At 41.2% G+C, this 25899-nt stretch overlaps 1 protein-coding gene across 1 annotated transcript; it reads left to right on the top strand.

The window, feature by feature from the left end:
• The first annotated feature begins 960 nt into the window (after nucleotides 1-960).
• LOC125743167 (fibroin heavy chain-like) lies at nucleotides 961-25771 on the top strand. The gene is made up of 22 exons (XM_049015887.1): nucleotides 961-1011; nucleotides 1198-1424; nucleotides 1623-1789; nucleotides 8018-8083; nucleotides 9336-9401; nucleotides 9484-9552; nucleotides 9642-9686; nucleotides 10148-10201; nucleotides 10303-10341; nucleotides 10534-10578; nucleotides 10892-10942; nucleotides 12657-12707; nucleotides 13083-13133; nucleotides 14413-14466; nucleotides 15001-15045; nucleotides 15431-15475; nucleotides 16848-16898; nucleotides 17358-17414; nucleotides 17609-17662; nucleotides 18473-18529; nucleotides 23994-24053; nucleotides 25674-25771. The coding sequence occupies exons 1-22, from the start codon at nucleotides 961-963 to the stop codon at nucleotides 25769-25771; spliced, it is 1503 nt and encodes a 500-aa protein (XP_048871844.1).
• Nucleotides 25772-25899: the final 128 nt, after the last annotated feature.

The raw sequence follows: 25899 nt of genomic DNA, 5'->3' as shown, positions 1-25899 counted from the left end.
AAACTGTGATGGATTAGCATCCCATCCATCCCTTGTGTTTGACCGCCTTGTTCCCAGTGCCCCTTTCCAAATGTAACCCTGCATTGGATAAGCAGTTGTAAGATGAATGGATGGATTTTTAATAAACAAATTGCCTTACACTATGAAGCAGACTGACCTGACCATTCTCTTCTCTGCAGTCTGTATGAGAACAGAAGTGTGACCATGGGACATGCTCTCAGGGGCTCTGCAAGAGCTGCAAGAACTGCTTCAGATGGATCAGAGCCTGAGGGAATGCTCCTCAGGACACTGATCTTTTGTTGGGGCATGATGAAAGCGAGAGGGAGAACACTGGAGTTTAATACTAGGGGTAGCTGACCATAGGTGAGAGGGGTTTGTCACATGACCTTGTCTCATATCAGAAGGTCCATGCCCTCCCCTCTCTCAAATGGTGTTTGGAGGATGCTTGATATGTTGCATTTATTCATTTAGCAGATGCTTTTATTCACATTGCTATCAGAGAGCAGGGTCAGTCAGTCCCTGGGAGCAACTGGGGTAATGGGCCTTGCTCTGTCTTCAAGATGGCGGCGCCCTGTTCGGCTGCGGCTGCATTAGCTCACGATAACATTGGACCACTTTTGGGTGTAAACTCAGTTAAAACTGAGACTTCGGTGATTAGCTCGCAGCATAATGTCAGTAAACTTGTGTAAGATCGCCAGCTCCTACTTGGATTATAAACATAGAGAAGCTTTCATGCCGTGGACCCAAACATCCTGGCAGAGCTACGCAGCTTTGGACTGCTACAGCCTGTGGCTGAGGCAGCAGTGGAGCTCCCTTCCCATACAAACCGGCACAGGAGAAGACGAAGACAGTGCGACAGGAAGCGCAAGCGGGGCTGTCGGGGCAGGCTAACGGCTAAGCAAAAGGTTAACCCGCTGCCGAACACCGCTTCTATCTGTTTTGCTTGCTAACGTCCGGTCCATGGAAAACAAATTGGGCTATCTAAGGCCGGATTTAACCACAAGACGAAAGGTGAGAGACTGCTGTGTTATGATTCTGGTGGAGACATGGCTGAACTCGGGTGTTTCCGACGATGCAGTTAGCTTGCCTGGGCTAACAACATTCCGGCTAGATAGGAGCCAAGTTCTTAGCAGTAAATCCCATGATGGCGGTTTACATGGACTAAATGTCCTTTGGAGTATATTTGACCCATTTCAGTTGGCTTACCAGCCAAACCTCTCCAGGGAGGACGGCATTTCCTCTGCTGTTCACCTGAGCCTAGCACATTTGGAGGACAAGAACATTCATGTACGAATGCTGTTTGTTGATTTTAGTTCAGCATTCAATACAATCATCCCCCAGCAGCTGGTGAGCAAACTGTACCCCCTGGCTATCAGCACGCCCGTGTGTAACTGGCTGCTGGGCTACCTCACTGCTAGGCCACAGTCAGTGAGAGTGGGTAACATCTTCAGCTACATCTCTCTCTCCATCGGTTTCCCTCAGGGCTGTGTCCTCAGTCCTTTGTTGTTCACGTTGCTGACTCATGACTGCTGCGTTGCATCTGCCTCAAATCACATCGTAAAATACGCAGATGACACAACAGTGGTGGGTATCATTAGGAATGATAATAACCTGCCCTATAGAGAGGAGGTGAAGCAACTGGTGGGATGGTGCAGGGATAACAACCTGATCCTGAATGTCGAGAAGACCAAGGAGATGATCATCGGCTTCAGGAGAAACCAGCCCAGTCATTCAGCACTCGTCATTGACAACAGTGTCGTGGAGGTTGTCAGCAGCATCAAATTCCTGGGTGTGCGGATAACTGGAAATCTGGACTGGTCACCAAACACAACTTCATTGGTAAAACGGGCTCAGCAGCAGTTGCATTTCCTGCGCAGGATGAAGAGAGTAAACCTTTCCTCTCCCATCCTCACCACTTTCTACCAAGGCACCACAGAGAGTGTGCTGACCAGCTGTATCTCCAACTGATTTGGCAGCTCGAACGCCTCAGACGGGAAATGGCTGCAGAGAGTGGTGAGGACTGCAGAGAGGATCATCGGGACTTCTCTTCTATCCATCCAAGACATTGCACTCAAACGCTGTCTCAGCAGAGCCCGTGACATCATCAGAGACTCCGTCCACCCCCACCACGGATTGTTCTCCCTGCTGCCGTCTGGGAAGAGGCTTTGCAGCATCAGAACCAGGACAGTCAGATTCTGTAATAGTTTCATTCCTCAAGCCATTAGACTGAACTCTTAACTCATTCCAGCCCCCCTCCAACCCCCTCCCCACACTCCATGCACATGTCACTTTTTCAAGAACTTTATGCAGTATATGTCTTGTTTTTTGCTGCTATACTGCAGTTATTATATTTTAATGTTAGTTCCACTTATATTCTATTGTCTATTTATTTATTTTTACACACTCTGTTCATCTGACAATAAAAGTTGCTATTCTATTCTATTCTATTCTATTCTATTCTATTCTATTCTATGGCTCCAACAGCGACACCATTCTGCCAGCAAAGGGATTCAGATCAGAGATTGTAAGATTAAGTGCACAAAGTCCTACTCTACTGAGCCACACACACCCCCATTGTTAAGGTGCCTATAAAATCAGTTAAGGGAGGGTTCATGCTAAGCCAAGGCTGTCAGAGATCACAGAGGTCAAGAGGTCAGACATTAACCCCACGTTGACCCCGTAAGATCAGGATTTGGGGAAACGGTGAGGAATGTATGTTGAAGGTGAGATATCTTGCATTTGTTTTCTTTTTCTAGGCAGACAAAGGGTCACTCTGTCTGTGCCTGTGCCAGGCTGCGTGTGTTGCACTGCAATCATGGAAATTCTTTGCTTCTGAAGCAGGCGGGAGGAAACATGAGTGACAGGAACTTTTAGCTCAATATTTAACCACCTTCTCAGTAATGTCCTTTGGGCTGAACTGTACATATCAGATTATTCATGAAAAATTATGCTTTTCTTTTTCACAAAAAACTTCATTGATACTGAGTTTGAGCAGAGAGCTGTAATACAGTATAATTTAATTTACATTGACGTTTGCGTTCAATGATATTTATATTTCTCTCATTTGTCTATAATAATCTTTAGAACTTTGATAGGTATAATAATAAGTAATTTATCAGCATATTATCATGTGCTATTAAATCATTTAAAAGACACCGGATGTTTATTGCTTAAATAACTATGTTTTACAATAGTTCTATCTGAAATGCTAAGTTCCAAAGAATTCAACTTGTAGTACTTTAAACTATGGTAAATAGTTTTCTGAATACTAGTAGGTTTTGCGAAAATAACTACTTGATGAACTACAGTGGCTCCCAAAGGTTTTGACACACTGTAAATACTGGTAAAATGGACACACCTTTACCTCATTGTGATCGAAACATTTTCATAACTGAGTTACAGTAAATATATTAGCTAATCCCCATGACCCAGGCCAATATAAAGCATAGAAAGCTGAGTGCACAGTAGTGCAAAGCTCTCAGTGATTCTCATATTTATGCATATTTATGAGAGGACACTTCTGTCCATTTTCCAGTGCTGGTAACACTTAATGTGTGTAGCCCTGTTTCACGTTGATTCCACACTGCTGAGCTGATGTCACCATGCAGTGCAGTGTACCAGCACCCTCTGACTAGGCAGCCGTATTTGTTTAGTCTATTCAGTTCTGACAGTCCTTCATTTGTTTTTCTTGGATCCCAGAGGTGTTTCCAACTAGGTTCTTAACCTAAGCTGATGTGATTGGATCACTGTCTTTACCCAGTCTTGGCTCTGCACTCTACCTTCTCCCCATGCATATCCATCCTTCTATGATTGTCATTTTCTCTGCCATTGTGTCCCAGTAGCCTTCCCTCTCCATTCACCACACCACTTACTGTATGTTTAACATCTGTGCACCTGAGAGCTGCAGATGTGGGGCCCTATTGAGCAGGAAGGCGGGGCTGTCTGAGCGATGGCCAATCGCAGCACTGCCTATAGAGTGACTTTCTGACCCAGATGGATATATAACATGAGGTTGAGTAGCGGGAATGTCTGTTTGAGCCTTGCGTTCCTCCGCCTGCCTGTCTGCATTTCCCAGTCTGTTCAGCATGCTAAGAAGCATGATCCTTCGATTCCTGCTCGTCTGTGGACTGGCACAAAGTTCGCTGCAAGGAGGTAAGGGTGCGAGAGCAGGTGACAAGGGAGAAGGGGTCCCGGGCTGGCCGCACTGGCGGGGCCTTCAAAGGGAAATACGTGAGGAGAAAGATTGGAGTGAAGAAATCACTCCCTCTGAACATTTTAAGAAATAACTGTATGATTTTGAAAATGTAACCTTAGTTCTCTGGTTTATTTTATACGTGTGAATACACCCTGTTGATTTGCATAATTCGAACCACTTTAATCATTTCACTGTAACCTAGAATCTTGTGAACTAAAAATCACAAGAGTAGACTGGTAAAAGTCTAGGAAAGTGCTGGATTGTTTTGTAGATAGCCAGTAAGATAAATTATGTGTGTGTGTGTATATATATATATATATATAATATATATATATATATATATATATATATAAACATCTGAGTACATATGCATTGTGTTTATATATAACATATATATAGAGTGTGTCTCGGTATCACTGTATATATATATATATATATATATATATTCACACGCACAAACACACACATATGTTTTACATATTCAAACATGTGGCCCATACAGATATATACAGGTAGTCCTCCAGGATTATGGATTCACATTCTGGCCTGGTTCTGTGTGTTTGCAGTTCCCTTGTGTTTTCTCAGTTGTTTAGGCAGGTTTCCTTCCGCTACATTTCCCATGGCATGTAAGTCTGCTTCCTGTGAGGGATGTGTCCCCTGCCCTGTGCTTCCTGGCATTTTTATACATGACGGACCAAATGAATTGTTACAATCATAGCCATAAGAGTACAGGAGCAGACTCCACCCTGGGGTTGAGGTGTCAGATAGGAGGAAACCTTAGAAAATGTAAAGAAAAGTTCCCACTGAAGCTTGTGTGTGCCTGCAACATTTCTGATGATTGTGTCAAAGCCGTAATAAAAGCAGCTTGCAGAGGCTGCTTTGTGGTCCACAGCATGCTGGCTCTTCTCCAGGCCATTGCATAACTCTGTGAAGTTGCTCCATAGTTAGGCATCTCCTCCCTTCTCACATCAAAGGAAGCAGGGCACAGGTAGCAGTGGCTGTCGAAATCTGACAGCGCTGTGAGAGGAGAGCACTAACTCACCACTGCCGCTGGGCCGCTTTGGCGGTCCCAGTATGAATGGCCTGTTATTTGCCAGGCTTCTTACTGAGAGGGGATGCAGTTAGTGCTGACTGGATGGCTGGGGAGGGGCATGCGCTTGGCTCCGCTCATTAATATAGTCGCATGTTTAATCAGCCCAATTCCAATAGTACAAGTGATGCAGTGAGATGTTATCTTTTCTCATCCAGTACAGCTCCTCACCCCTTTGGCTTGTCGAGCTGCTTAAGTGTCCTGTTACTATTTCAGAATACATGAGCACAATGATCTGTGTACCATGTCTCACATGTCTACTATGAAATGGCGGGACAAATTGAGATGAAAATAAACTAGAAAAAGCATCCAGCTCATCATTCACACCTCCGACGCGAAGTCAAACATCCTACATACAAATGATAAAATTTTTAAACTGTATAAATAATATATACACCTGTATGCATGTGTGCAGAACACAGATGCATACATATTTACACATTGCACAGGATTAGAACATCAACTCCTCTTAGCAGCATCAGCAAAGATTGTGAACAAATATGTACAAATATGTGCTCCTACATACAAATAAAAATTTTGAGAGAGAGACAGAGAGGAGACATTATTTCTGTGGGCTGTTGAAGTCTTAAGAAGCAAACAGGTATTTTATTAGTCTCTGGTGTATTTTTTGGGGCAGCAGAGAGAGCTGAACAGCCAAACAGTAAAGTAACTTCGCACCACCACCCATTGACTTTACATCACTACCTACTGACTTTTTTGGGAGTTGAGCTCTTTCATGTCTTATCCCATACAGGGTATACCCCAGCCTTTTGCCCTATAATGGACTGGCAGCCTATCCAGGGTGTACCCTGCCTTGTGTCCTATGATGGACCGATTTCCCATCCAGGGCGTACCTCAGCTGGGTGCCCTGTGATGGACTGGCATCCTGATCAGGGCGTACCCCAGTCGTGTGCCCCGTGATGGACTGGCATCCTGATCAGGATGTACCCCAGCCACGTGCCCTGTGATGGACTGGCATCCTGATCAGGGCGTACCCCAGTCGTGTGCCCTGTGATGGACTGGCATCCTGATTAGGGCGTACCTCAGTCATATGCCTTGTGATGGGCTGGCATCCTGATCAGGGCGTACCCCAGCCGTGTGCCCCGTGACAGACTGGCATCCTGATCAGGGCATACCCCATCCGTGTGCCCTGTGATGGACTGGCATCCTGATCAGGGCGTACCCCAGTCGTGTGCCCCGTGATGGACTGGCATCCTGATTAGGGCGTACCTCAGTCATGTGCCTTGTGATGGGCTGGCATCCTGATCAGGGCGTACCACAGTCGTGTGCCCTGTGATGGACTGGCATCCTGATCAGGGCGTACCCCAGTCGTGTGCCCCGTGATGGACTGGCATCCTGATTAGGGCGTACCTCAGTTATGTGCCCTGTAATGGACTGGCATCCTGATCAGGGCATACCCCATCTGTGTGCACTGTGATGGACTGGCATCCTGATCAGGGTGTACCCTAGCCCTGTGTCCCGTGACAGACTGGCATCCTGATCAGGGTGTACCCCAGCTACGTGCCCCGTGATGGACTGGCATCCTGATCAGGGCGTACCCTAGCCCTGTGTCCCGTGACAGACTGGCATCCTGATCAGGGCATACCCCATCTGTGTGCACTGTGATGGACTGGCATCCTGATCAGGGTGTACCCTAGCCCTGTGTCCCGTGACAGACTGGCATCCTGATCAGGGCGTACCCCAGCTACGTGCCCCGTGATGGACTGGCATCCTGATCAGGGCGTACCCTAGCCCTGTGTCCCGTGACAGACTGGCATCCTGATCATGGCGTACCTCAGTCATGTGCCCTGTAATGGACTGACATCCTGATCAGGGCGTACCCCAGTCATGTGCCTTGTGATGGGCTGGCATCCTGATCAGGGCGTACCCCAGTCGTGCGCCCTGATCAGGGTGTACTCCAGCTGTGTGCCCCCCATACTGTAGCTTTCCTCCCCGGCTGTAATTCTTTCACAAGGCCAGTTTCCATAGTAATCAGAGGTTCAGCACAGGCTCCATTCCTTATCTGATTCCCATCAACACTTTGCATATTTTTCTGGTGCATAGAGACTATTGTCTTGAGACATAACAGCCCAGTCTATAACTAACATCTCTTCATGCTGAGCCTCATAAACCCCTTTATCCCAAATGATCCATTATCACAAATGCCTTATGTTATCCCCAGCTGTACATCATTGTTTTTGTGTCACTCAGCTGTCAATATTTCTACAATATATGACAGCACATTCTTTTCTGCTTCTCAGGGGTTAGCCCACAGACTAGAGGTGGCGTGGGGAGGCAGCTGATGCCACCCAGAGGTGACTGTTGACCCATTTTCAGCGTTTATTGCATGGTTCTGTGTTTACTTTGAATGGGAATAAGTCACTGTGTTCATCAAATGTTCCTATAGTGGCTCTAAGGTATACAAGTGCATATTATTGCCCACCAAAAATGTTTCAACCTACAATACTGCATGTAACACTGTATGACATTTAACTATTATATTGATTGATTTATATAAATGATATTGATTTAATAATCCACACTTTAAACACAGCCACTACAATCCATACTTGTTTGTGGCATGTACCAATTGTGTAAATACCCTCAAAGTGTATAGAATAGAAAATAGAAATATTTCAATAAACAGAATTGCCTGCCATTAATAATGTTTTAATGCCTTTAGACGTCTGTTTACCTCTGATATATCTATGTGTTCCTGCTTCCTTTTGCAGGAGCCAGTGCAGCTCTTGGCATGCAGGGTAGTGCCGGGTATATGGGCAACCCCGTCAAGGCAGCAGGTGAGGCGGGACAGGCAGCTCATAGCCTCTATTATTACACCTATATAAAATATTGATTAAATAAAAATACTCAAGTCATTTATTTATGTTGAACTTTTAAAATATTATAATAGTTAGTCCAAAGTACTGCACAAGGCTAAAAAAGAATTAAAACTAACAAGACATGCTAAAACATCAAACAGAACCAACTGCTATTTGTCAAAGTACCAGGAATAATGAGGCATGATGTAAAAATACATAATAAGGTAGAAAAATAGGTCATAAAAAGAAACGTACAATACAACTAATATTAATATATACTAAATACTAAAACGTGCTATAATCATACTAAAATCTAAAGCATCAAACTAGCCCAAATGCTAAAGAGTAAAAATGAGTTTTAAGCCATGATTTACAGTAATATTGGTAATGCAGGGGGGCAGGTAGACCTGGAGGGGCCAGCTATTCCACAAAAACCCCATCACCTTTGTTTTTTAGACGACTGTGTGAGAAATAAGTGGTTTGAGGATCTAAGCCAGTGATTCCCAATTAATCCAATAAATACAATGCACAAAAATAAATATTAAGGCATAAATGTATTAAAGATGTTTGCAGGACTTTCACTTGCAGATGAATGAATAGATTAATGACAGAGTAGAAGCTTTAGTGAGGAATGAACATTTTGGCTTCAGCAAAGAGGAAAGACACAGGAACAGAAAGTGGGCATCAGGACTGGGCAGGTGCCATGAGCTCTGGGCCGTCAGGCTGCAAGGACAGATACATGAAAGTCTGTATTTTTATGAACTACCTGCAGGTGAATGCAGGGGTTTAGTTCGGGCTAAAATGATTAGCAACTGATGCTTGTGACAGTTCTGTCACTTGCTTCATATTTTGTGATATTTTTGGCAGACTAACTATTCATTATTCATCGCGTTTTTGAAATATTCAGACCTGGTGGATTTAGTGTGATTTGCATACTTGTACTTACTTTTCACTAATACTGTGATTTTCTTTTTTTTTGGTAGTAATATTTTATGGCCCTAATATATTGTATAGTAAAACAAAACCATTTCTGAATATGCAAGAACCTTTTTTTGTTACTTTGTTTGTCATTATATAACATAAATTAAAGTAATTCTGATTAGTCATGCCCTTATCCTGGCCCCGCGTTGGAATAGGTAAGTTACTGTACTGCTATGGCATGTATTTTTTCCTTTATTTGATTCCCACTGGACACACATGCTAAGGTATGCACTGGGCGCGTGTTTTCCAGGTGGATATGGGGGTCTTGGGAGGGGAGCCATTCAGCAAGGATACGGCGCCAAGCCGGCCTACACAGGTGACCTGTCACTGCCTGATTTCATTGAATGATTTTAGCCACTGTGGGTGTGCTGCTAAAATGATAATTGCTGTAAGTTTAGGTGCTGCATTTGGTTTGGGCACAGGAAGAGGGCTGGCTTTGGGCCCACAAGCGGGAAGGCAGGGACCAGGTGAGTGACTGAAACAGGACCCACACTCCAGGCCCAAGACAAGTGTGGGTACAAATGTGAAGCCTAACTGATGTTCTTTGTTTTTATAGGATATGGCAGCACTGGCTATGGATACAAAGGAAATCCTTTAGGCGGTAAGTTTGACTATAGCTAATCAAATTAAAACCACAAAATATATATCCATCCATTTTCCAAACCGCTTATCATACTGGGTCGCGGGGGGTCCGGAGCCTATTCCAGAAGCAATAGGCACGAGGCAAGGAACAACCCAGGATGGGGGTCCAGCCCATCGCAGAGCACACTCACACACCATTCACTCACACATGCACACCTACGGGCAATTTAGCAAGTCCAATTAGCCTCAGCATGTTTTTGGACTGTGGGGGGAAACCGGAGTTATAATATATATATGAGATTAAAAGAATACAGGTATTAGACTGACCCAGACAGTGATTATGATTAAATGCTAATTTTGGTGTCATTGTTAACACCAATTGTCATCGTGACATTATGGGTCATGCACACAGTGGGGAGCTTCACCCTCGTAGGCTTGTGCAGCCCAGCGTGTGATTCTGAGCCCTGCCTTGGCTTTCAGGTTATGGGCCAGGTGCTGGCGTGTTCCCCAGGCCAGGACTCGGACTCGGTGCAGGTGGGCCAGCCTGCATCACCTCGTCTGCAGTTTAATATCAACTGGTGACATGTTTTCAGAGGCTGTAAAGCTGGGCTCATTCACATACGTCTTTCTTTCAGGACTTGGAGCTGCTTTTGGAAGGAAAGGTCTAAATCCAAGTCAGTTAGATTCTTTAAGGCTCAAATGTCTGTTATTTTGTGGTTTTGCTTTGGTTATATGTTCTTTCTATTGGGGTGGGGCTGGTTAGCACTGGCAGCTTCACCTGCTTGTCCTATAGAAATGCCCCGGAATTAATGTAAAATTTCACGTGCTGTATGACTGGAGCACTAGCTGTGAAATCTGCCCCTCAGGTTATGGTGCTGCTGCCAGATATCCCAGCGGAGGCACCAAAGCAGGTAAAAAATACACCCCTGTTATCAGCACAGTCGTGTGGGTGAGGTTTGGGTACACAGAGTACAAACACCGCAGCCTCGATCTTTCTGAGAGCTGGACTTGGAGCAGGTGAGACAGCCTGGATCAGATGAGTAATTGTTTCAACTGGTTGCCACATTTCAAGAATAAAGGGAAGGATGGATTATAATTCATTTAAAAACTAATTTTATTGGTGTGTCATATTATGAGACATGTTGAAGTATCTGTTTTATGGTCTTTGTGTGTTGGTATAATGAGCATATGTAAATTACACAGTATAATGCCTGTGGTCTTCAGGTTATGCTGCTGCTGGTGGTGTGTCTGACAGGCAGGGGGCAAGACCTACTGGTAACGTCTTTTGCTTCTCGATTTTTCTGTGTATTATGCTCATAGAAAGTTTTGAGATGCTTCCTTAATTCATTAAAAAATATTACAAATTTATTGAGCTTTATAACAGAAATCATTACTTTTTTTCACTTGTTAAAAATATATTTCACATTTGAAGTGACCAGGACTTCTAAGTAAACATTAATTTCATGTAGCAATAAACTGAAACCCAAATTCAAGTTATAAAAGAGCTGTTCTGAGCTAAAACGTTCATTGATAAACTGTCTCATTGGGTGCTTCTTTAATTAGTAACACTTTTGCAATAGCATAATACATCAAACATTTCTGCTTAATATCCCTTTGGCGCCAAGGACTACAAATGCAATTAATATCAAAATGGCAAGAAAAGAACTGAATGAGACAAGTCAAAAAAACTATGACACTTAAAAAAAAGAAAATGTCTGCGAAAAATATGCAGATATGTTAAGCATTGCATTAGTTATGAAACTAATAAATTTGCAGCACTTTTACAGAATTAAGCGAGCGTCCCAAGACTTTCAGTGAGCACTGTACATATCTCTCTATATTTTTATACATATTTTTTTGTATATACAGTACTGTGTAAAAGTCTTAGAAAGCTAAAGAAAATGATGATTAAATATTATCATTAATCTTTATGTTGCTGTAAAACTATGCTATTATCCCTGTCAAAGTGTGTCAGCTTAGCCGTTTCAAAGCATCTGCTAAACTCACTCCATTATTTACATTAGTAACCATACAATACACCCATGAATTTTTTTACTCCACTGCTAACGCACCTCATATAGCTAATCAATATCTCATCGACTTTTTTAACTAATTAAGTTAATTGATTAAGTGAGCTGGTGGTGAAATTTAATAAATACATGTAATAATTGTGGTGCCCCAGAGGAGCGGTTTGGGAACTGCAGCAGTGTTCATCTAACTATCCAACTAGATACCAGTAACTTTTTGGAGAACAGAAGACATTTTTACTAGTATTTATTATCCATCCATCCATCCATCTTCTGAAACCGCTTAACCCCAAATGGGGTCGCGGGGAGGATCACAGCCTATCCCGGGAACCAACCTGGGCAGTAGCCAACGCACTGCAGAACACACACACACAGGGCCAATTTAGACTCACCAATCAACCTATCCTGCACGCTTTTGGAACGTGGGAGGAAACTGGAGCCCCCAGCTAAAATGGGGAAAGCGTGTGAACTCCACACAGAAAGGACCCAGCACTGAACCCCAGACCTTTTTCCTGTGAGGCAGCAGCGCTAACCACTGTGTCACCGTGCCACCCAAGTATTTATTACATTACTTTTAATTAGCATGTGTTTTTATGTTGAATAGTGTCTTTTGTTCTGAGCAAAGTGCATTTACTACCCAGATAAATAGCTTTAAACATTTCTTTTGACTGCCTAAGATTTTTTCACAGTACTGTATATTGTCTGATACTTTATTGTGCTGTATTAGGGAATGATTCAGTACACAGTACGGATGTCTTGCTACGTGAAATAATTTTTTTTAAGTATTAATAGTTTCTCCTGTAGTTTGAAGACACTCATTAGGCTCGCTGGCATCTCAATATTACCCACTGTGTGAGTGAGCACATGTGAGTGTGTGAATTCTGCTATGCATTGGCATCCCATCCAGTTCTGAACATTTTATATGGTTATATACATGCTTCCATAACTGCTTTGGTTGTCAGGTTATGGTGCTGGCGTTGGTTATCACAGTGGAGCTAAGGCAGCCAAACCAGGTAAAGTACAAACCAAGCAAAAGAAGAAAAGTGTTTTTTTTTGGTTTCTCTTAAGTTTGGGGTCTGTCCAGCTTACAAACCACTGATACTTATAGATATTTCATATTAAACAATTACTGAAATAATTTCACAGTTATTGAGAGAATAGCAACAAACAACAAACGGAATTTTCATATTTTTACTGTGTTGCTGCTTGATGAATGTTACATTTCAGACTGATTTGCTTTTTTGAATGTAATGTGCAATACGGTACAGTTATTTTTTAATATAAATTTTCATTTTTTTATGTGAATGAGTGTGCACATTTGTGAACAAGAGTCTGCACATTTGTGAATAGGGTGTACCCATTTGCAAAGGTCTGTATCTCATCCCCAGGTTATGGTGCTGCAGCTGGTGTTTCCAGCGGACTTGGGGTCACACCCTTTGGTAATACAAACTTCTGCACTGTTTCTCTCAGTACCAGTCCAGAATTTGAGAACACTTATTGAAAGGTTTTCGCAACTATTTTTACCAGTTAGAATATTCTGCAAATACCTTAAATAAGAAGAAAAACTAAATTAAAAAAGGCATAATATGAATAACAGGCAGGTTCTGAAAGAAAAATTCTGTTAATCTTTTCAAAATTCCTGAAAAGAGCCACTGCTTGCCTTGATAACATCTGCAGCCATATAAACCATTTGGGCTGGGTACTAGGAAGGTCAGCGGACTGAACAGGCCAGGTCTGTAGTTTGAGTTGTCCTCCACTTTTTTGTCAGATAGCTGTACATCATTCTGAGGTTCTTTTTGGATAGTTACTTTGCTGTAGAATGGAGGACTTTCCAGTGAGCCTTAATGCTGATGGAGTGCTATGCCTTTGAGGTTTGCTACAGCGGGCCGAGCTGGCTGAGATTGCCAAGGATTTGGTGCAGATCGCCAGCTCTGTCACCCCAGACCATGACACTGCCGTCTCCAAGCATGACAGGGGGGGCTGCTTCTGCTGAATTCATGTGTGTCTTACTAATTTAAATAGCTTATAGCAAATGATTGTGGTTTCAAGCAGGTATACTCCTTCTGCTACTACTGGTGTTTTGTGCCATCCATTTGATTCTCTGGATAGAAATCTTGATAAAACCCACACTCAAATCCACAATCAAATCCAAAGGAATATACAGTAGTTGTAGAATATACTTTAGAAGTAGTGTTTTTTATATCTCATCTTTAAGTCTTTTGCTCAAATTTTATATGGGAGTATTTTGAACTGTTGTATTTGCTGTTTAAAACATTTTATGGAACAAGAGACCGTTACAAAATAAGGTTTAGGTGTGGCACAGTGGTGCAGTGGTTTGCGCTGTTGCCTCACACCTCTAACACTAGGGTTCCGTGTTTGGACTTTGCATGTTGTCCCTGTGTCATCATGGGGCCAAATTGCATGTGTGAGTGAATGGTGATTGAGTGTGCCCTGTGATGGGTTGGTGCCCCATCCTGGGTTGTTCTCTACCCTGCACCTCCAGACCCCCCGATGCTCTGAATAGGACAAGCAGTTTCAGGAAATGGATGAAAATAAGGTCTAATCAAAGTCTTCTTTTTGTTGTAAATGTTAGCTATGTCCAGTAAGTCAAAGTTGACTCCAGCTATATGTTGCCTATGAGCACTGCATTTTCTGCAAGATTGTAGAATAATGAATAATGAGTGAATCAATGTTTAAAGACAGTACTGTGGTCCTCAGGGTATGGTGCTGGTGCTGGATACCCCAATGCAGCAGCTAGAACAGCCAATGCAGGTAAAACACACACTGTGGTTTGTGCTGCCACATGTCTGTTTCATAACCCAGGTCGAGCTCAAACCCTTCAGAAACTCTATAAATGATATGAGCTTGGAAGACGGATAGATTGATTGATGTTAATTCCCTTGTATATCAGTTTATGGCATTGAAAAAAAAATAATTAGTGATTTTAAAGTATTTGCAAGATAAAAATGAATTTGCTTTTGTGTTTATTGTAAATTAATTGTGTTATGTTTCCTCAAAATGACCCTTTGGTAACTTTTTTAAGTAAAAACTTCTTTTGTAAACCTTTTCGGAAACTTGGCAGATTCAGATTCCTAAGCAGATTGTTGATTGATGGTAAAGCCTGAGTGTACAGAAACTGGATCTCTGGTCCTCAGGTAACCCTGCTGCTGCTAGATATCCTAATGGCGGCAGCATTAAAGCAGCCAGTGCAGGTGAAAATATACTCCTTTGTCTATGCTGGTTTCATTTTCATGTCTGAGTAACATTCGACATTCGTAATGTTGTTTCATTTAAATTTCTCCTCAGGTTATGGTGCTGCAGTACCCCGTGTACAGGGGAGTAAACCTACAGGTAAACCCTTTCGACGTTCCTTTACTGTAAAATCTGTGAAAGTCTGTGCATTTACGTACAATCTATGTCATATGGCTTTTCCAGAATGTCAGCCTGTTTCATTATTTCTCATCTACCCCTAAGAATAAACTGCTATCGCTGTAATTGTTGTTTGTAATAGTTGTGAAAAAAATGTTATAATACGTTTACAATGATTAATGATTCATACCTTATCTGGAATTTTTCTAAAATTTTTGTAAATATCTACAGTTTGAGATTTTTTCCCATTCCTTTATGCCTTGTTTACTTTACATTTTTTAAATGTACTTTAGTGCTCTGATTGTGGAGCTAATTGCAGTATTGCTTCAATTTGTCTGTATTATTAAACTTCCATCTTTGTCCCCAGGCTCTGGTGCAGTTTCTGGATACCCCAGTGTTGGAGGTGTTAAAGGTAACTTTCAGTAATCTGCCCTTTGTCCATGTTGGGCACTTCTGATTAACCCCGCCTGATTTTTCAGTAATTTATAGTATGATGGGGGAAACCCTATACTTTCAGGTACAATGTATTTAATTTATAGAAAATTATTCTTTTATGTCTTCATGAATTCATTGTGTGCAGTTCATGGAAAACTTTGTATAACTTTTTCAAAACTGATTGTAAATCTACACTTTGCAGATTACTGAATCTGTTTTAGTTTATTCATCCCTTTATTGACATGGATCATTAACATGTATTATTTGCTCCTGAAGTTATTTAACTTGCAATGTAGCAATTTTTACTTTGTTCCTTTGATACAGATTAGCCTCAAATTCAATTTGGGGCTCATTTAACAGCAATGTCTCTTACCGGAAATTATGACCTATATACTCAAGATAATCCACAGATTTTGTAGTGAGCAGTTTAGTCTAGGACCCATTTCTTTCTTCTGAACTCCACACACCAATAGTATCATTGTGCAGAAGATACCAGCATAGTCTACCCCAGCGATATCTTCTGCACAGTGATATGATTGGTGTGTGGAGTTCAGTAGAAGGAAATAGTTACTACATTCAACTGCTCACTACAAAGTCTGTGGATTATCATAAGTAATGAAACTCATGATTTATGGTAAGAAACATTGCTGTTGAATTTTTCAAATGTACTTTTCTGGTGCTTTAATCACCACAGAAAGAATGTCATTAACTCCCAATATACTCAAGAGAAGCCTGAATCAGAACTAGGCAACTAACAGCAGAACGACCCAGATTGACAGAGTTATGAGTTAATTTATGAGTCACATCAATTTCCGGCATGGTACTGTAGATTAATAGCAACATGTCACGATCTGTCGAAGACGGGGAAGGCAAACAAGCAGGGAAGCAGGCTGGATGCAGGCAAAGTCGGGCAAACGGGGATATATTGGGTAGACGGGGAGCAGGAAACATCATACGCAGACTAACATCAATGACAGACACTGAACTGAGGCAAGACGGGGACTGAAATAGACCAGACAACAGGGTACAGCTGGGTACAATCAGGGAAGCACACGTGGATAATCAGGGGGCGTGGCATACACGAGGATCGTATGAGCTGGGCGTGACACAACGCATATTTTAAGGTATATTAGCTGTTCACAAAAGAAAGCGAAGGAGTAATAAAAATTGTTCTTTAGAGGATTAAAGATAATAGAAGATGAAGGTTGACGTAAACTAAGAAAATTTGTTTACTCTGTGAAGATACAAAAAACTTACAAATTTTTTCTCCATTTCATGTTCTGGTGGTAAAGTCAATAACACACCGGAGCCTGTTACTTTATATACACTGACATTCATATCATCCTCAGGTTATGGTGCTGTAGCGGGTGTCCCCAGTGGACAGGGGGTAAAACCCACAGGTAATAGCCCACATTCAACGGTGTGTTTCACTTATACTTGTACCCTGCTCTGTCTTGGGGAGAGTAGATTGCTGTTTCTAACTTGCCCATAAAGGTGAGTGTACTGTACACACCCTGCAATGGCCTGGTATGCCATCCAGCCCTAACACACAGGTAAAGCCCATTTACCATGCCAAGTGTCAGTTTTAAGTGCATGAAATGAAAATGGTGCGATTCTGTTTGTAACAGTGCTCTTTTCAACTGCCATATTTTGTTTCCATGGTCCAGAACATCACAGTGCATGTAGTAGCGGAAGTTTGGAATGATCATTTGAAATTTCAGTACTTGTGGCTCAAAAATTGAAGATATTCTTTGTAACTAAAGTAATTGATTTTTGTTAAGATTTTCTCGTATGCTAATAGAATATGTGTGACATGTTGCTGCGGATGTAACCTGTATATGAACCCTTGTTGTCTGCAGGTTATGGTGCTGCTGCTGGATATCCCAATAAAGGAGGGCTCAAGGTGGCCAGACCAGGTACAAACTCATTACTGTCAATCTTGCGAGCAGGTGCTGGAAAGGCTAATTCAATGTATATTTTCATGAAAGTGAATCAGGACTACAGATGGCTGATGTGGCATTAATAGAGTTTGTGGGAATGGAAGTACTGATAGCTTTGACCTGATAGTGCTGGAAGTTATGTACAACAATCATTACTTTGTGTTCTTTAGGTTATGGTGCTGTTGCTGGATATCCCAATATTGGAGCCAAAACAGCCAAGCCAGGTGGGATAACCAATGGTGAAGCAATCTTCACGGTTTAACTGATTTTTGGAGACTGATGTGTTTGGCCATTGGCACCCTTCCTTTGTCTCTTGAGTTGATATCAACTGCTATTGAATCAAACTTTGTTCTTATAAATTGAATGTTAATAAATAATTTAACTGGGGGCAGCATGTGGCTCAGTGGGCTACTCCTCTGTGCCTGTGGTTTAAGTCGGCCCTTGCCATGCCTGCTGGTCCTTGAGCAAGGCCCTTAAAGCCCAGCTCCTTGGGTGCTGCTATGGGTGGCTGCCCTTTGCAGCCAGTTTGCTCTCATCTACAGAAAGCCAGTGGGGGGAGGTGTAATGAGAATTTCCCCACAGGGATCAATAGAGAATCAATCAATCAATCAATCAATCAATCAATCAAGCTATCTATCTATCTATCTATCTATCTATCTATCTATCTATCTATCTATCTATCTAATAATTATTATTATAACAGTGTGATGTCATAAAAATTATACAGGTTCCTCCATGAGAATGAAATTGTAGTCTTCATTGTGTGTGATGTCTTTAATGTTATTTTAGCTTTCGCATACCAGTGAACTTCATTGAATAGTTAACAAATATCAGCACATAACCATCAGGCATCATTTGTAATCTTGTCAAAGGACATTTTGTGTCTTGAAATACAGTGAGAGTGTGCTTGAATAGTTGCATCACCATGTCTGTATCACCATAAATCATTACTTGCAACATGTGTTTCCTTGGAATCTAATATAATAATAAGAATAGAATGAACCAGTGGATGATGTTGCTATTCTGCTTACTAGGTTATGGGACGAAAGCTGGTCTACCCAAAGGAGAGGTGCCTGAATCAGCAAACACAGGTAAGTCATCAATGTCTCATATGAAAATCTAATGAATATCTTAGCTGTTTGTCATTTCATAACGGTGTATAGCGGTTTACCTTAATGAAATTACTCTATTTAACCTTCTACTTGGATTATGTTCAAATGAAAGACGACATCTACTTCATTGTTTTTGCAGAGCTTAAATATTCTTGTTCCCTCTATATAGAAATAATTTTATATTCACTGTCTGTTTATTCCTCAGTATGTTGGCATTCATTTTTAGTTACTCAACATGTTTTTTTTTTTTTGTTTAGACCTGCCTCACTGGGATTGTTTGTCAGTTGACTGTTTTGTGGTTCCCAGGTTATCATGTTGGAGGTTTTGGGTCTAAAGGACAGGTCACTAAGGGCTTGGGAATGGGCATGCCCACTGGAAAGAACTACAAAAATATGGCAATGTTGCCTCAAGTGCAGGGCACTCAGGGTCTGGTCTCTTCAGGTCCTCAAAGACAAAGTACTAAAGGTGTGGCTCCTGCAATGCCTGAAGCCCAGAGCACTAAGGGTTTAGGAACGGGCATGCCCACTGGGAAGAGATACAAAAATGTGCCCATGATGCCTCTGGAACAGGGCACTAAGGGTCTTGACTCTTCGGGTCTTCAAAGACAAAGTACTAAAGGTGTGTCTCCTGCAATGTCTGAAGCCCAGATGACTAAGGGCTTAGGAACGGGCATGCCCACTGGGAAGAGCTACAAAAATGTGCCCATGATGCCTCTGGAACAGGGCATTCTGGGTCTGGTCTCTTCAGGTCCTCAAGGACAAAGTACTAAAGGTGTGTCTCCTGCAATGCCTGAAGCCCAGAGCACTAAGGGCCTAGGAACGGGCATGCCCACTGGGAAGAGCTACAAAAATGTGGCCATCATGCCTTTGGAACAGAACATGAAAGGTTTTATGGGTCCTGAAGGACAGAATATGATGGGTGTGACTTCTGAAGTGCCTGAAGTACAGGGAACTAAAGGCAGTGGAGCTGGTGTGGCTGCTGGAAAGGGAATGGCTGTGGTACCTGAGGATCAGGGTTCAAAAGGAGTGGCCCAGGAGGCTAGAAGGACTGGGCCAATATTACCAGAGGGACAAGTGACTACTATCGGTAAACCTCCACTCCTATTTTGTTATTTGTTTGTTCTTTTCTTCTAACCTGTGTCCTAATCCATGTGTTAGTCCATGTGTCTCAATTTGTTGTCCCATTTGTTGTTATTTTATTATATTGTTGTTGCTTAATATATTAGCCTTCACTGTACTTGTAATTTCTATCTATACTATAGATAAGTTTCTGCTGTGAGAGAGTTGACTTGATTATCCACCCTTTACTACAGGAGTAATAAACATGCGCCATAAGAAGCTTTAGTGAAACTGATGGTATATCAGTCAATTGGAACTTCACACTAGTGAAGTGTTACTCTTAAATGGTTACTACTTCTAATCATATAATTTCCACCAGTTGAATGGCATCGTCGGTTGAGTAACATCTCTAAAAGTCTGTTGCTAGGCTTCTATTGTCTAAGTCAGTTTATTGCTAGATGCTTTCTCAGGAATCGCTGCCTTTGTACCCATGTTTAGAGAGCTGGCTATATTCTCTAAAGTTCAGTCAATAACATATGGTTTTAGCATTGGTCCGCTGGCGCTGTCTCCACCACTGCTGCAGACGTTTTAGTATGTAAAGCGACAACTCAAAAACCGTACGATGGAACTTTTTCAAATGCGCAGGCTTTGTGTGAGTGTATTTGCCAGATTTCTTTCAACCTTTGCAGAGATGTTGAACTGATCAAATTTTGAGACAAACTGCATCAAAACTGAAGCAACACCATATAGTGATAGCAAAGAAATGGTCAGCTCAGACATTTGATCTTGTCATCATGATAACTCAAAAATTATTTTCCCAATAATTTCCAAAATTTGCGCATATGACTGAAGATCTGGACTGGTTCAAATGTTGCGACAAAGTGCACCAAAATTGAAGCGATGGTGCTTAGTGACAGCAAAGACAAGGATGAGATGATTAGAGGCTTATCCTTGTAAATAGGATCAATCTCTCTGTTATTATTTGTTCTATTTACTATACTTGAACTTGAAGGATCTTATTACCACTTCACAATAACATTTTATGGATGAAAATCTAGCTAAAAAGTAATACTTGGTCAGATTCAAGTCACGTTGTAATTGCAGCAACAAAGGGCAGCAAAATAGGAACTGCAAACTAGAGGGCAGCCAAGAAACGTTATTGCTAGTCATCATCTTGTGAATGCAGCCATCTGCCATCTAAAGTTATTCTATAGATCATTATGTAAGCTTCCCAGGAAAATTGTGCGGGTCTGTAATAGTAAAACTGTGTGGAGCAAGATCATTTTATAAATATTCTATGAATGTTTGTTTTTTTCTTTTCTTGTTGCCAGCCTCCCCCATTTGGCATATTTTATTGGTTGTAATCCGGTACCTGGTTGGCTGGAAGCGTATCTTGGGGAACTTGGCAAAATTTATTGTGGGAGGATTTAATTGTGTTACAGTTTATTTCTTTTGGAGCTGTGAGGAGAGTGTGTAAGGTAGGCTTTTAATAATATTTTCTTTAGGTTGCAGTATTTTCATTCAAAAAAATTTATCACACATAATGCTCCAGAGTCGCCAGATAAATAGCTTGACGACCGTGCACTACGACCCCAAGCTTCACTCTCAACTGTGTGTGTGTGTGTGTGTGTGTGTCTGACAAAGGCAGTAATTAACCATTAAAAATGTGAGTTCAGCCATCAGGCAAGAAAAAGTCACTTGTGTGCTAATATCCCTTGTTGTTTTGTGGGCAAGGAATTGGTTTACTCTAAGTGAAAGAGCCAAGAGTAAAAATATTTTAATTGTAAATACTGTTCTTGTGGATTTTAGATAATCCAATGTATATACTGTAAATAAGAACATTATTTTTTGTTCAGTATTTTATTGTGCAAAAGGAAGTGTAGTCATGCAGTTAAGGGTCTTCGTAAACATGAGGATTTGAGTTGGCACCAGTCATAAATTATGCAATTTGAGAAATAAAATGTTACGCAAATTGAAAAGTAAAAGGTTATGTCAGGTTCAGCTAATATGGGATGAGATTTGTCTCATATTTTCAGATTGCAGTATTCTCCTCCGAATAAGTTAAATCGTAGTGGACTTGGGGAGGTAAGGGAGTGGCCTCTGTTATTTTTAAAAATCAAAAGTCATGATTGATAGTTTGATAACAAAGGTGTGCGTCTCTAGTTAGTCAAACACAACAACCTAATGAGGAAAAACTGAGATTCTGTAAAAGCTAATTAATGTAAATAATGTAATATAAAGCAAAAAAGTAATGTAAACCTCATTTAAATAAAAAGGGAAAATCATAAAAAATGTAAATATGTAAATGAGAGCTACATGACCACAAAGTGTAGTTTTTGTCCATTAAAGTGCAGGAGAAGAAATTTGGAATGGAAGACATATTATACATCATTATGAAGATATGGGCTCAGAGACATATGCATGTACTGTTATCAAGTACAGTGTTAAGCTTTAGATAACCATAACATCTAATTTCCACCATAGAATTAACTGAAGATTTATTTAAACAAGTGCTACTGTAGGTATAGCTGAATAACACCAAGTTGGATTAGGAGGCAGATTATGAATAATTACAGATTTTAGCAAATAAATTTACTATTGTACAACCCCAAGTATTCACACACTTCACTTCAGCTTTTAGCTTCGCAGTAAGATTTCATTTAACAAATAACAATGGTAACCACCTAGTAAGTGGGTAAAGATTCTGTAAATTGTCATATAAATGGAATGTGCAATAAATGAATGAGTATACTTTAAAACCTCCATATCATGACAAGGGCTCACAGCATTCAGGGAAAAACACAGTAACTTTTACATTTCCAGGCAATCCATGCAGTACTTCTAGAAATTGTACAAGTTGATCAGTGAGGAATGAGTATGGCTTTGATAGCAGAACCAAATGACAATACCATTTTTTCCTATGGCACCAAATCTAGTTGGTTAATGGTTTTAGCCTGTGGTCAACTGCCATGATAGTTGTTAAAGGTGTCTTGAAAAAAGTTGCTTTAACTTGCTCTACAACCTGGATTTTTGACATTGCTAACATTAGCAACAACTGAACACTTGGAACCTTAATTGATTTTTTAAATTTGCACAAGCTAACAGAGTTTGGCCAGTCTTGAAGATTTTTAGTGGTGTGAAACTTCAATTTCCTATGATGTTTTAATACTGTGATTGAATTGTTATATCAGCAGATGCTGTAACTGCCAGATACAATGGAGACAGAACATTTCTATTCTGTCTCCTGTTTTATTGTATGTGTTCTCCATGTGCTCTTGAATTGTTTTGTTATTGTCTATCTAAATTTTCTCTGCTTGTAAAGAAGCCTTCAATGAAATGTGGTTTATCAATGAGTCAGGACAATGATCATGTGGTAACAGGGGGCCAGACCAACAAAAGTGGTCTGTATTTCAACAAAAACTTCAAATCCAGTATTTTGACAAGGGTCTTAATCATTTTTATAATCAACATGTTGGTAATTTAGTCATTTGTATGTTTTGTGTGGAATATTCTCTCATGCCCACAATTTACGTTGTTGTGTACTTTACACATGGGGTACTTCATACCCATCAGGGTAATTAATGTAAATATCTATAAAAAGTACTTTCTTTTATATTTTGTGTCAGCAGCCTAGTTAGTATTCCAAATCCATGCATATAGCTGAGTTGTACTCAGCTTTGTCTGTTTAATGATGTAACAATAATTTGTGATTCTTCATGTTTCTACACAGCACCTGCTTAACACTGTTACTGGTATTTTAGATCATGATTTTATGCATTTGTACTTGTGTCAGTGTAGCTCTCTAAAGTGGTGGACTATTGTGTTCTCAAAATCCACAATCAATTTAAGCTTCTACTCTTTGGGAACTGGACACATTGCTGCAGATGGATTACTGTAGTGCTACAGTGCCACAAGAATGACAATTTAAAATTGGTAATAGTACTAATAATGTGTCATGTTAGCACTTAACCAACAGAGTGCTTGATCTCCACATGAAGGGGGATGAGGGAGTCAGACCAAGTGAAGCTCCACTTTTCTTTGACTTGGTGCCCCATATCATGCTTGATTCATCTGTCTTAGGCACATTTGTATAAGTCCTAGAAAGTTTTGGTGTCTGAACCAACTAATTTCTTTTTGTCATTCTGTCCCTCTTAAACATGTACAGGATGTTGTTTCATTTGTGTTACTTGGTGTGTGTCAATCTGTGTTTCACTGACCCTTCGATTCATTTGTCTTTTGTGTTGAGTGATAATGAAGATGCAGGCACCGTTTCTGCACCGAAGACAATGACTCTGTTCAGAGTCAAGTTGCCAATCTTGAATAGAGCTTACATGCAAAAGAAACATGAACTTCACACTGTGTTGTGTTTATTGTGTTCACTGCAGGATACGGTCCTGGAACCGGGAGCTACCTTGGCATGGCACTTGGCAATGGTTATGGAGCAGGTAATGATGATAGCCCGCCTGATAACTTAACAGCACCAGGCAGCAGTGAATGCTGTTGTTGCCATCATTCTGATTGCCCTCGGTTTGTATCATATTTGTAAAATAGCCATTGAATGTGAAGTAGAGAAGAGAACTTGTCAGTGTTCGTAGAACATATCAGAACGTATCATAATTACATCATAAGTACTTCAGTTAATTGAAGCTCAAGAGCTATTGAAGCTTTTCATGTCAATATTTAATAAATGCAGTATTCTTTCTGTTGGGATACTTCCTACCCATAGGGCCAATGAATGTAACTATCCATACTCATAATATATCCAGTCAGTCCTGAAATTATGATTTCTATGGACATTTTTTGTACTTTTTATGCTTCTGTTCATTTCCCTCCATAGTTACATAAAAGCTAATAAGTAAAGAATAGTGGAGAAACTTTTAATTCACTTCACTTCTACCAGTGCTGCTCAATAAAATACTTGCATGTGCATTCTTTCTGAATTACCTGCCTCTTACTAACAATAATCTGTTTGCTTGTACTCTATAAACATCCATCCATCCATCCATTTTCCAAACCGCTTATCCTACTGGGTCGCGGGGGGTCCAGAGCCTATCCTGGAAGCAATGGGCACGAGGCAGGGAACAACCCAGGATGAAGGGCCAGCCCATCGCAGGGCACACTCACACACCATTCACTCACACATGCACACCTATGGGCAATTTAGAAACTCCAATTAGCCTCAGCATGTTTTTGGACTGTGGGGGAAAACCGGAGCACCCGGAGGAAACCCCACAACGACATGGGGAGAACATGCAAACTCCACACACGTGTGACCCAGGCAGAGACTCGAACCCGGGTCCCAGAGGTGTGAGGCAACAGTGCTAACCACTGCATCACCATGCCGCCCCCACTCTATAAACAAGAACTCAGATTTATGGAATACCCGTCTAAAAATAACTAGAGTAAAGCCAAGTGAAAGGTTCTGTTAGAACAAAGGTTAAGCAGTGAATTCTACCTTATCTCTGTTGGGCAGCTCTTGCTCAAGGCGGATTTCCCCAGACCTGCTGCTATACCAGGATTTTTCCCTGAGGGCCAAATTCTATCAATAACACAAAGCCACTGCTAGGGATGGGTGATACCATTCACTTTCTTATCAATCCAATATTAAGTAAAATCAAGGTAGGAATTGCGATGTTGATCCCAATACCAAAATTCTGGGAGCTGACAATTAAAATGTCCTACTCCCTATAATATAATCATTTAAACTACTGGGTGAAAAAACATCAATATTTTGATACCAGAATCAACTCTCGAAATGAAACTGTCACAAAGAACACACACACTTACACCACTTAACCTAACTGCATACCTTGGAAGTCCCACATACAGAACATAAATTCCATCCGCACAGCACAGCGATGAGATTCATACCCCCAGCCCCAGTGGAGTCACCATTTCAACCTCTGTTATCATTCTTATTACATGTAAGCAAACTGACAGCTCACTTTGGGGTGATTTGCAGCATTTAAGTCCAACTATACTGATCTGCATGAACCATGTCCATGACCATTCCTCTGTATAACATGCCCCATTCTCCCTCCTGTGATTCTCTGACATCCCTCCAGGTGCTATTGCAGGTTATGGAAAAGGACAAGGTGCCTACCTTGGCATGGGTCTAGGTACTGGTTATGGTAATGGTAAGCACCCGACACCTTCTAGTTAGTTTAAAAGATCTATGTGGGAATGGTGAGTGCACCCACCTTCTGGATAGTTTAAAAGCTCTATGTGGGAATTTCACCGGCATTACAAACTACAGACATCTGCGTATAGTAGGTCAGCAGCAACTAATTG

Source organism: Brienomyrus brachyistius, chromosome 5 (assembly GCF_023856365.1).
Source record: "Brienomyrus brachyistius isolate T26 chromosome 5, BBRACH_0.4, whole genome shotgun sequence".
NCBI lineage: Eukaryota > Metazoa > Chordata > Actinopteri > Osteoglossiformes > Mormyridae > Brienomyrus > Brienomyrus brachyistius.
Note: the sequence above shows the minus strand (reverse complement) of the source record. Positions and strands in the feature narration are given on the sequence as shown.

Coding starts and splice junctions, on each gene's coding strand:
- LOC125743167 (XM_049015887.1), top strand. CDS start 961: ATGGAAAACAAATTGGGCTATCTAAGGCCGGATTTAACCACAAGACGA. Junction 8,084..9,335: donor CAACCCCGTCAAGGCAGCAG/GTGAGGCGGGAC, acceptor CGTGTTTTCCAG/GTGGATATGGGGGTCTTGGG. Junction 9,553..9,641: donor AGCGGGAAGGCAGGGACCAG/GTGAGTGACTGA, acceptor TTGTTTTTATAG/GATATGGCAGCACTGGCTAT.